Source organism: Puma concolor, chromosome E1, assembly GCF_028749965.1.
Source record: "Puma concolor isolate L17-30 chromosome E1, mPumCon1.1.hap2, whole genome shotgun sequence".
Classification (NCBI taxonomy): domain Eukaryota; kingdom Metazoa; phylum Chordata; class Mammalia; order Carnivora; family Felidae; genus Puma; species Puma concolor.
In genome coordinates, this window is record NC_141680.1 from 45,531,225 (window position 1) to 45,544,174 (window position 12,950).

Below are 12,950 nucleotides of genomic sequence, written 5' to 3' on the forward strand. Positions count from 1 at the left end.
AAGTTAGGTTATTTACCTAAGTTCCAGTAGATAATAAATAGTAGAGAACAATATTCAACCCTTGTGTTCTTACTCCAACCATGGTGATGTTCTCGTTTCACTGGAACTGCCCATTTATTTTTCTTAAAAATGTTTAACATTTATTTTCTTTTGAGAGACAGAGACAGAGCATGAGTGGGGGAGAGGCAGAGAGAGAGAGAGAGAGAGAGAGAGAGAGAGAGAGAGAGACATACAGACAGACAGACAGAATCTGAAGCAGGCTCCAGGCTCTGAGCCGTCAGCACAGAACTAGATGTGGGTCTTGAACCCAGGAACTGTGAGATCATGACCTGAGCTGAAGTCGGACACTTAACTGACGGAGCCACCCAGGCGCCCCCTGCCTGTTTCTATCATAAAAATTATACACTGGAAACTAATTCTGTTCCTTTAGAAGTTTATGGTGTATATGGTTATTTTTCCAAAAAGGTTTAAGAGAAGTGAGCTTAATTCTAACCGTATTGAAGCCCTGCCGTAAACTGAAACATGTTCCATGGATCTTGCATATTTCTGCCAAGTCTATAATGAATGGGTAAAATATATGGAACATTTCAGCATTAGTAGGAATTTTCATATTTTTTTCTCTTTCCCTGAGGAGAGACAGTAGCTGTCAGAGACCTGGACGAGATACTAGGGAACATGGGCTTTGAACTCGCCAAAGAAGATTCTGGAGAGATGAAAAGAAAACTTCCACTTTATGGTGACTCATTTTAGATATAAAAAGTCTTTCAGGAAAATTTGGTCTCGAGGGTCTATGTAAGCGTTATTCTGAAACCAGATTAATTTTGTGATGTAAAATGTAGGGAAAAATGTAGTTCTAGAACAAGAACTAATCCTGTCTTCCATTTTCTGAATGTATATAGAACACAAAGCACTTGACTAGACTGATTCCAAGACCATCTTTCACATCTGGGAATGTTGAGGAAGCACAGTTAAACGATGGGAAAGGAAATAAATGCAAGCCCACTGTGTACCCTTCCCACATTCCCCATCATTCCTCTCTTCGGACACAGCCCCATAATACCACTGAAAGTTCTCTCCGGGCACCAGTAACCTGCCATTTGCTAGTTGCATTAGACATTATTCACTTTTCATTGGAGCTTTCTACGGTCTTTTGTATTGGTGATAATCCTCACCTTCTTGAAATTATTCTCCTTTGGCTTCTGTGTTTTTTTCCTCCTAACCTGGATCTTCTCATTTTTTGATTTTCATTTTGCATACTCTACCTGGGTAATCTCATCACTGTCTTTTGTTCAACCTATCATCTACATGCTTATGACTGTAAATCTGTGTTTCTATACAGCTTCAGACTGGTGTATCCAAATGCCTGCTAGACATTTCTACTTGGATATTCCATGGGATGCTTCTTTTTCCCAACTGAACTGAATTTAGAATTTAGAACTGAATTCAGTATTTTCCTGTCCAGTCTCCTAGTCCTGTATTCTCAATCTCATTTGTGCTCTCCCTATCCATCTATTCACCTAAGCTAGATATATGGAATTCATTTTTGATTCCCCCAATTCCTGTCAACCACTATCTGGATTATCTGTCACCTAATTTTGTAAGTTTTACCTTTATATAAACCTAAATTTAAAAATTACTGCACTCAGATGGGTAGATGGATGGATATGTGACAAGCCAAGTATAGTAAAATGTTAAATAGTAGAATCAGATGGTGGGCATATGGGTGTTTATTGCACAGTTCCTTCAACTTTGCTATATGTTTACAAATTTTCATAATAAACCATTGGAAAAAATCCCATAGGTAAATGCATCAGCTTCTCTCACTCCCTGCTACCACTGCCCTATTTTAGGTCCTTTCATTCCTGACTTCAGCTACTACAACGGCTTCCACAAAATATTAGATGTTAGAGTGATCCATATAAGATGCAAATCTGATGACATTCTGCACCAATTTAAAATCCTTTAATGGCTTTCAGTTAGGTACTTGGGATTGTCTCAAGTCCTTTTTATGGCAAACAAGCTCTTTCATTATCTGGGTTGGCCTTATCTGTTCAATCTAGTATTTTACCCTCACTAACATTGAACTTTTATTCCAAGCATACATATATCATGCTTTTTGTCGCATCTTTGTTTTGTTTATACTTTCCCCGCTATTCAGAGGGTTTCCCCTTCCCCTTTGTTTGACCTACTCCTCACCATTGCTTATTAGAGTTGAGGGCACTTTTTCTAGTAAGTTCTTTAAATACCCAGGCTCCATTAGATGTCTCTTCTCTGTGTTTCCACAATAACTGCATACATTTTTCATTATAATTGCCACATTGTGTAAATGTATGTTTATTTGCCTGTCTTGTCACTTTAATGTGACCTTAGAATAGAAAAGGTTATTCTGTATCTAGTACGTAGCAGAGTGTCTGGCCTATAAGTAAGCACCCTATAAATGTTGAGTGAGAGATGATAGAGTAAATGAGCGAAAAAGTGAATGATTCCTAAGGAAAACAAAAACTGCCTTTGGTCAGGCCACTAATACTTACTTCTAGTACATTGTAATCATTTGCAGCAATTCTGAGCAACAGGGAGAATCAGAGTATATTAGCAATGAACCAGAGATGAAAATAGACTTTTCTTCACTAGAGACTCATACTTAAGAGTCATAGCATTACCAGAATTGAGGGCCTTTAGAGAATTAACTTGCATGGATGGTATTTTCTATCCTGTTTATAAGGACTAAAAGAGCTGAGTAAAAGCATATTTTTCCATGGGCCAGACTTTATGGTTCAAGGGTCAAAGGCCAGCTTACTAAAATAGAATCAATGTCTTGGGGCACCTGGGTGGCTCAGTCGGTTAAGCGTCCGACTTCAGCTCAGGTCGTGATCTCACAGTCTGTGAGTTCGAGCCCTGCGTCAGGCTCTGTGCTGACAGCTCAGAACCTGGAGCCTGCTTTGGATTCTGTGTCTCCCTCTCTCTTTGCCCCTCCCCTGCTCCTACTCTGTCTCTCTCTGTCTCAAAGAAAAATAAATTAAAACATTAAAAAAATTTAAAAAAGTAAAATAGAATCAATGTCATAAAACTAAGAATTAAGCAATTCAAGTGAGCCCAAATGGTGATGTGGAATAATGAAATGTAGCTTATTTCTGGTTTCTTATTTTATAATTTTTTAAAGAACCTGCTTTGTATCTCCATTATGTCTTATTTTTTAGCTAAAGGGAAGACTGATCTAAAAACATTGATAGATTCAGTACAAGTTATTACAGGTCAGTGAGAAATTACTATAAATATGAGATCCCAAGTCTACACTAAATTATATTTTTTCCTGTGATAAAGATTTTACTGAAGTATGAAACACGTAATTACTACATTGTGTAATGTGTCCAGCTTAAGAATTATTACCAAGTGAACATACATCTTTATCTATCACCTGGATGAAGGAATACATTATCAATAATACAGAAGAGCCACTATACCACTTCACAGTCATGTCCTCTGGACTCTCTGGAGGTAACTGCAGCCTGTATTCTAGGACCACAGATTAGTTTCACCCGCTTTTGAAATTTGTATAAATGCAGTCATCTGATCTGTGTTCCATGATGTCTGACTTCTTTCATGTAACATTGTATTACATCTTATTCTCTGAGATTTGTCCACATTGTTGCATGTAGCGGCAGTTTGTTAGTTTTCATTGCTGCATATTGTACAGTCAAATTATAGTCAAGGAGATCTTTAGAGAATGTGCGGTAGTAGGTAAAATGATTTCTGACTAGCTCGTTGTACCTGAATTGCCGTGCGATATTCCACTGGGTCAGTATACCACAAGATATGTATCCAGTCTACCATCACAGGACATTTCTAGTGTGGAGCAGTTATGAAGAACATATTGCTATGAATATTCTTGTATATGCCTTTTGGTGAACATATGTGCACAATTCTAGGCCATCCACCTAGAAATGAAATTTCTTTGTTGTAAGATGGGATTGTGTGTACTTGAGTAGATATTGTCAATCCATTTTCTAAAGCAGTTGTACCATTTGACACATCAACAATTGCTTTACATCCTTGCTAATACTTGGTATTATCTCTCTTCTCCATTGTAGCCATTCTGGTGAGCATGCTGTGGTATCCCACTGTTATTTTTGGATTTCCCTAATGATTAATGATGTTGAGCATTCATGTTTACTGGTTATTTGGATACCTCTGCTATAAAGCTCCTTTCTTTTTTTTTTTTTTTTTTTTTAATATTTTTTTCGACGTTTATTTATTCTGGGGACAGAGAGAGACAGAGCATGAACGGGGGAGGGGCAGAGAGAGAGGGAGACACAGAATTGGAAACAGGCTCCAGGCTCTGAGCCATCAGCCCAGAGCCCGACGCGGGGCTCAAACTCACGGAGCGCGAGATCGTGACCTGGCTGAAGTCGGACGCTTAACCGACTGCGCCACCCAGGCGCCCCTATAAAGCTCCTTTCATGTCTGTTGCCTATTTGCTTGGATGTCTGTGTTCTACATACTGAATTTTTAAAAAAATTTTTGTTTTTTAAATTCAAGTATATGTATCATAAGGTGTTATATTAGTTTCAGGTATACATTCTAGTGACAGCTATACATTATTCAACAGCTCTATACATTACTCAGTGCTCATCAGCTAAGTGTACTCTTCAGTCCCCATTACCTACTTCACTCATCCCCCAACCCACCCACCCATCTGCCTCCTGGTAACCATCGGTGTGTTCTCTGTACTTCAGAGTCTGTTCCTTAGTTTCTCTCACTCTTTTTTTTTCTCTTTGTTTGTTTATTTCTTAAATTCCACATATGAGTGAAATCCTTTGATATTTGTCTTTCTCTGATTGACTTATTTCACTTAGCATTATAGTCTCTAGCTCCATCCATGTTGTTGCAAATGGCAAGATTTCATTCTTTTTATGGCCGAATAATATTCCATTACATATATATTCCATTATATATATATTCCATTATATATATAATTTCCATTATATATATATTCCATTATATATATAATTTCCATTATATATATATTCCATTATATATATATTCCATTATATATATATATATTCCATTATATATATGTATGTGTATGTGTGTGTGTGTGTGTGTGTGTGTATATATATATATATATGTGCGTGTATATATATACACACACACACACACACACACACACACACTACATCTTCTTTATCCATTCATCAGCTGATGGACACTTGGGCTGCTTCTATAGTATGGTTATTGTAAATAATGCTGCAATAAACATAGAGGTGCACATATCCTTCTGAATTAGTGTTTTTGTATTCTTTGGATAAATACCCAGTAATGTGATTACTGGATCATAGGGTAGTCTATTTTTAATTTTTTTGAGGACTCTCCATAATGTCTTCCACAGTGGCTGCACCAGTTTGCATTCCCACCAACAGTGCACGAGAGTTCCTTTTTTTCCACATCCTCACCAACCCTTGTTGTTTCTTGTGTTTTTGATTTTAGCTATCCTGACCGGTGTGAGGTGATATCTCATTGTAGTTTTGATTTGTGTATCCCTGATGATAGGTGATATTGAGCTTGTTTTCACATGTCTGTTGGTCATCTGTATGTCTTCTTTGGAGAAATGTCTGCTTGTGTCTTCTGCCCATTTTTTAATTGGTTTATTTGGGGCTTTTTGATGTTGACTTGGTGTAAGTTCTTTATACATTTTGATACTAACTCTTTATCAGATACATCATTTGCAAATATCTTCTCCCATCCAATAGGTTGTCTTTTAATTTTGTTGATTATTTCCTTTGCTATGCAGAAGTTTTTATTTTGATGGCATCCCAATAGTTTATTTTTGCTTTTATTCCCCTTGCCTCAGGAGACATATCTAGAAAAAAATGTTGCTACGGCCAATGTCAGAGAAATTACTGCCTGTGCTCTTTTCTAGATTTTTATAGCAGTAAGTCTCCTATTTAGGTCTTTAATCCATTTTAGTATCCCTTGGTGTGGGGTGTAAAGTGGTCCAGTTTCATTCTGTTATATGTAGCTGTCCAGTTTTCCCAGCACCATTTGTTGAAGAGATTGTCTTTTTTCCCATTGTATAATCTTTTGTCAAAGATTAATTGACCATATAATTGTGGATTATATGCCTAAATATGCTTTATATGCTTTCTACCCTTTTCTATTGGTCTATATGTCTCTTTTTATACCAGTACTATATTGTTTCGATTGCTACCGCTTTGTAGTATGACTTGAAATCTGGAATTGTGATACCACCCGCTTTGTTCTTCTTTGTCAAGATTGTTTTGGCTGTTCGGGGTTTCTGAGGTTCCGTATAAATTTTAGGACTATTTGTTATATTTGTTACTGGTATTTTGATAGAGAATTCATTAAATCTGTAGATTGCTTTGCATACTATGGACATTTTAACAGTATTTGTTCTTCTACTTCATGAGCATGGAATATCTTTCCATTTGTTTATGTCATCTTCCAATGTTTTCATCAATATTTTATAGTTTTCAATGTATGGGTCTTTCACCTCTGTGGCTGAATTTACTCCTAAATATTTTATTATTTTTGGTGCAATTGAAAATGGGATTGTTTTCTTAATTTCTCTTTCTCTACTTCATTATTAATGTGTAGAAATGCAACAGATTTCTGTATATTGATTTTGTACCCTGTAACTTGGCTGATTTCATTTATCGGTTCTAGTAGCTTTTGGTGGCTTTTGTAGTTCTTCTTTGTTCCTTTCTTCTCTTGCTTTCTTCCGTTGTGGTTTGATGGCCTTTAGTGATATGCGTCAATATCTTTTTCTTTTGTTTTTTGCATATCTATTACACGTTTTTTTATTTGTGGTTGCCATCAGGTTTATATATAATATCCTATGCATATAAGCAGCCTATATTAGGTGCTGGTTGCTTAAGTTTGAACCCATTCTAAAAGCACTAAATTTCTCCCCTCCCCCCCCCACACACACATTTTATATGTATGATTTCATATTTTACTTCCTTTTATTTTGTGAATTCCTTGACTGATTTCTATAGCTATAATTGATTTTACTGCTTTTGTGCTTTAACTTCCATACTGGTTTTATAAGTGATTGATCTACCACTTTGGTTATGTTTGTATGCCCCTGTGAATTTTTTTCCTTTCCTAATTTGCTTGCTCCTGATTATGGCCTTTCCTTTCCAAAGAATTCCTCTTAACATTTCTTGTAAGACCGGTTTAATGGTGAGGAATGCCTTTTACTTTTGTTTGTCTGGGAAACTCTGTCTCTCCTTCTATTCTGAATGATAGCCTTGCTGGATAGAGTATTCTTGGTTGCAGGTTGTTTTCTTTCAGCACTTTGAATATATCATACCACTCCCTTCTGGACTGCAAAGTTTCTTCTGAAAAATCAGCGGATAGACTTAAGGAGTTTCCCTTGCATATAACTTTTTTCTCTTGCTGCTTTTAAAGTTCTCTCTTTACCACTATTTTTTGCCATTTTAATTATTATGTGTCTTGGTGTAGACTTCCTTGGGTTTATTTTGTTGGGGACTCAGAGTCTTCTGAATCTTGATTTGTCTCCTTCTCCACATTAGGGAATTTTTCAGCTATTATTTCTTCTAACAAACTTTTCTGGCCGCTTTTCTCTCTCTTCTCCTTCTGGGATCCCTATAATGCTAATGTTATTACATGTGATGGTGTCACTGAGTTCTCTATTCTCATTTTATATTGTTCTTTTACTCTTTCCTTTTCAGCTTAGTTGCTTTCCATTACTGTTCTTTCAGTAATGATCTGTTCTTTTGCTTCCTCTAGTCTACTATTTATTCACTCTAGTGTGTTTTTAATTTTAGTTAATGAGTTCTTCATCTCTGGTTCTTTTTTTGTATTTTCTCATATCTTTGTTGAATTTCTCACTATGATCCTCTACTCTTTCCTCACATCCAGTAAGTACCTTCATGACCATTACTTTAAATTCTCTATCGGGTATATTGCTTATCTCTGTTTCATTTAGCTCTTTTGCTGTGATTTTGACCTGTTCTTTCATTTGGGACATAGGCCGCAGCTTCATTTTGTCTAACTCCCTGTGTCTGTTTCTATGTATTGGGAAAGTCAGCTATGTCCCTGATCTTGAAAAAAGCGGTCTTATGAAGAAGAGGCCCTGTAGTGTCCTGTTGTGTAATGTCCCCTGTTCACCAAAAACTAGCATTTCAGCTGTCTTCTCTGGGTGTTGCATGCCCTAGGGCTGTGATTGTTGAGTCATGTTTGCCATCAGTTGTCATCTGCAATGGCCTTCTTTGCCTGTTGTGGACAAGGTTTGGTCCCTGTGATGCTAAAGGGCCAGTCTGGGGCCACCTTGGGCTTGAGTTGGGTCAGACCAGATGCCTGCCCTCACCCCATTTGCCAGAGCTGTGGTTGCACCAAACATCAGGGTGCTCACTTTCTGCTGCCCGCTGTGAGATCTTCATTGGTGGGTAGAGCTGGCAGTCAGAGGTCTGTACCCATCCCAGAGCTGGGAATATAGTCAAACTGATGTGTGTGATTATGTTCCCTCTCCCAGGGCAAGAGTCACTTGGGAGTGGTCCTGGACAGTGTTGGAGCTGCCTGCTGCTTACAAAATGAGAGGCATCTAGTGCTGCTTTGGATGGACTCCTGCCCAGTGGGGATGGTTGGAGGGGGCAGTCTGCAGGAGAATGCAGGGGTGGGTCAAGCGGTGTTAGCAAGCTACATGGCAAGTGTTCCAGCTGGTTCCTGCAGCTGTCTGGGTATCTGGATTAGGGTGGGGGTAGGGGAGAGAAATGGTGCCTGCCAGGTCTTTTATTCTTGGAGAAGTCTCCTAAAGATCCCTGCCCTTCCAGGAGAAGTTCTGAGATTAGTAAATAAATCTCCTTTCTCTATATCCCAGCCACTTTTCAAACTGCCACTTCTATGCTGGATCCCTGCAGGGCTGTTTGTTATGCTGTCTCTTTAAGGATGGAGACTGTTTCCTCTTGCCCTCCAGCTCTCCCAGAGCCAAGCCAACTGATTTTTAAAATTCTAGGTGTTAAGCTCCAGTGATTGTAAAAGTTAAAAAAAAAAAAAGTTAAGCCCCTCTGTCTTTCAAAGCCAAATATTATGGGGGTTTGTCTTTACAGTGCAGGTCACCCATGTCTGGGGTGCCTGGTAGGAGATCTCTTCCTCTCCCTTTTCCGTGCTTGTGGCGTCCCTCACATTTGTGGTTGGTTTTCCTGGGGGTCTGGTTCTAACCACATCTCCATTATTCCTCCCATTCTTTTCATTGTGGCCTCTTCTCTTCAATTAACTGTGGGGGGTCTGTTCTGACAGTCTTCAGGTTATTTTCTGGGTTGGTTACACTGACATGGGTGTATCGAGGGGTATCCATGAGACAAATGAGCTTAGGATCCTCCTACCTTGCCATCTTTCCCAGAAATTCCTATTGCATTTTTCGTTTATCTTTTACCTGTTTGTTTGTTTTTTTTTTTAATGTACTCTAGATACAAGTCCCTTGCAGGTTATATAAACTATAAATATCTTGCTGTATAGTTTGACTTTTCACTTATATTTTATCGTCTTTTTTTTTGATAGGGAAAAATGTTTTTTAATTACACACTCAATCCATTGGATGTATTTCAAAATACCCCCCAAAACACTTTTCTTCATTTATCAGTGAAAGAAGTTAGAAAGTAACGTCAAAAAAATAGCATATGGCAATCAAATTTCCCTGAAAGTCACAGTCACATATAGAGTACATCCTAGAAAAGAGGAGGGGCCAGACAGGTTCTCCCTACTTTCAGGAATTTCATCCAGTACTGGGCCTACTCATGGGTGGAGAGAAAAGGCAACTTTTAACTATGAGTATGTTATTAAATGAGGCATTTACTATACTCCTTCCTAAGAGCACCAGGTGGGGGACAAGTGTTCTAAACTTGATCTAGGAAATGGAATGTGGAGTCAGTCCATCCTCTTCCCCCTAAGAGCTGTCCAGTGGCTAATGAATTTAAAAAGCATGACTAAATAAAAACAAATGCCCACATACTCTCTCCTCCCCGCCAATAAAGGTAAAAGAAAAAAACTGGATTTCCCAGATTGTTCTCCAGAATAATAGTTGCTTTATATATTTGGTATAAGTGGGATGTTAAAGTCCTTTACTGTTAGTTCATTGCTATCAATTTCTTCCTTTACATATCTATTAATAGTTGCTTTATGGATTTGGCTGCTTTCATGTTGGGCACATAAATATTTGCAACTCGAGAGTGGATGGAGCCTGGGAGTAGCTTTAACAACCCAAATTCGTCGATTACAGAGTCATCACAAGCATGCCTTGCTTTTAAACAACAAAAAAAATATTTTTGAAACAACAAGATAAAAACCTAGTACTAATCCCTTTCTGACAATACACAATTACTGAATTAACTAATATTGAGAAAGGGAAGGGAATCATACCTATGGGCCTTGTCTCACACAAGTGCATGTTTGTAGGTGCAAGGCACTTGTCATTATTGCAGAAATGAATTTGAATTTTTCATCTTTAGTTTAACATTGCTTTTAGTACAATGCTGACACCAGCAGTGCAGAAAGGGCTCTGGAGAGTTGTTCATAGCAGCAGCTCTCCTTTGGTTCTGGAGGCCCCAGGCCAGCCAATATTGCCTCGTCACATACATTCTTTAGGCCTTTCTGTGAGTGCAGAACCCGCCACATATTTGACCACCTTCAGGTCATGGGCCAGCTTTTCACATCATTTCGGCAGTCTCCGGAGGGATAGACTTCTCTTTGTTCTTGGTTTCTCAGTCGTAGAGGAGTCATCTTTAAGATCAATTTGGGTCCCGACAAGCAAGAAAGGAGTCTTGGGACAGTGGTAAGTTATCTCAGGCACCCACATTTCCTTCACATTTTCGAATGAGGAGGCAGAGATCACTGAATAACAGACTGGAATACATTTGTAGAAATGTATTCGTAGATACATTGAAATACGTTTGTAGAATAACTTGGCAGTTGTAATCTGTCATAGTCCTCTTGCCCCGCAGTATCAGAAAGTCCAAGAGTGTATGGCCCCCTATCGATCATAATGGTGACTGCATAGTTGTCACCAAGAGTCGGTACATCCTCGGAAATGTGTTTGTTGTGTAGGATATCAGGAGTCATGTTTTACCAACAGCAACGTCACCCACAACAACGCACTTAATTGTCTGCATTACTGAAACAATTTTGAATCCACTTTAAATATTTCAAATTCGGTGGTGATCTCAGCTTCTCCGCGGGGGCATTGGCAGTGCTGTGTGGTGTCTCCTCTTGTATTTTATCTTCTGATGAACAAAAGTTTCTCTTTGACACGTAGTTGAATTAGTCAACCTTTTTTCTTTTATAGTTAGAATGTTTGGGAGCCTGTTGAAGAAATCCTTCCATACACCGCGGTCATGAAAACGTCTCCTATTTTATCTTGTGGGAGCTTTATTATTTTCCTTTCACATTTAGATCTATAATCCACTCAATTGATTTTTCTACATGATGTGGGATAAGGGTCCCTTTTTCTTCTAAATGGATATTCACCATTTATTGACAAGATGATCCTTTCCCTACTTTAATGTAAGGCTAGCTTTTTCATAAATCAAAGATAATAAACGTGTGGACTTTTTATTCTTTTTGTTCTTTGGTCTATCTGCTGGTCCTTGCACCAGTATACCTACTCTTTTAATGTAGATTTAATCTGTCTTGATATCTGAAGCATAAATCCTCCCAATTTTATTTACTTCTCTAAACTCTTCTTGGCTATTCTTAGTAATGTCCTTTTTGTCATTAGAAATATTTATTCTTTGTGCTTTCTCTCTTTTTTTCCTTTGTCAGTCTTAGTGCGGGTATGTATCACTTTTGTTGGTCTTTCCAAAACCCAACATTTGGCTGTATTGATTTTATTTAAAGTTTGCTTTTCATTTCAGTAGTTTCTGCTTTTGTCCTTAGAACTTTTCTTCTCCTTTTGAGGGGTTTAATTTGCTGTTCTTTCCTAACTTTTTAAGATAGAACCTTGGGTTATTGATCTTTTCATCTTTTCTATTACATGCATTTAAGGCTGTGAATTTCCCTCAGCACAACCTTACCATATCCTTTAAGTTTTAATATGTAATATTATTATTTTTACTCAATTCAAAATATTCTAACTTCCAGTTTGGTTTATTTTTTTGACACATGATTTATTTAGAGAGGCATTCTTTAGTTTCCAAAGTTAGGGGAGTTTCCTAGTAGCTTTTGCTATTGATTTCTAGCTTAATTTCCATACCCTATATTAAGTTATTTGTACCGATCATCTTTATTATTCTAATAATTTTTAAATTATATGAACCTTATTCAATTGTGAAATATTACTTTATAACCATTATTATGGGAGCATCTCTTTTGCCAGTGTTAAAGAAACACTGTTCATTTTGTGTCTGTAGCTGACTGCTTATTTTTTAGCAGGTATCATTATGCTTTATTTCTCTTTAATAACTGGAAATTATGCTATTTTTTAAAGTGTCATCTTTCTCTACTTCTTTTGTTCTGCAGGAGGAGAAGTTGACCTCAGTGACCTGGAAAATGTCTTGCAAAATATGGGGATAGAGTCCTCACCAGAGCATTCGGAGCTAAAGAAATTACTTCCAATTAATGGTGGGCATTTCAAATATCAGAATAGTCTTCAAGAGAGTTAATATAGTCATCCAGGGAGTTGTTCAGCCATTGCAAGTATCAGGTAGAATCTTGAGGGAATTAGAATTATAGCCTACAAATTTTGTATAATCCAAATCTCCATGTTTATTCTAGATCACTTAGAAGTTAGAGTTAAAAATATCCATAATTCTAAAGATAATTATTTTTCATATTTAGGAATACATAAATTGCCATTTAAAAATATGTCAAAATCAAGAGGCTCATCAATCATCAGTCTTGCCATCTGGACTAAGGAATATTGATAGTTATTTTTCCTTCCATTGAGATGCCTTGGGTTAAGACCTCTAGGACAAAGG

General features: G+C 37.6%; 1 protein-coding gene across 1 annotated transcript in view; it reads left to right on the plus strand.

The window, feature by feature from the left end:
- Positions 1-12,738, plus strand: part of LOC147574427 (uncharacterized) — a 28,535-nt gene extending 15,797 nt beyond the window's left edge. The window contains exons 7-8 of the mRNA XM_086685472.1: positions 632-736; positions 12,493-12,738. Of these exons, the coding sequence (XP_086541598.1) occupies positions 632-736; positions 12,493-12,635 (248 nt within the window). The 3' untranslated portion in view covers positions 12,636-12,738. The remainder of the gene's footprint in view (positions 1-631; positions 737-12,492) is intronic.
- Positions 12,739-12,950: the final 212 nt, after the last annotated feature.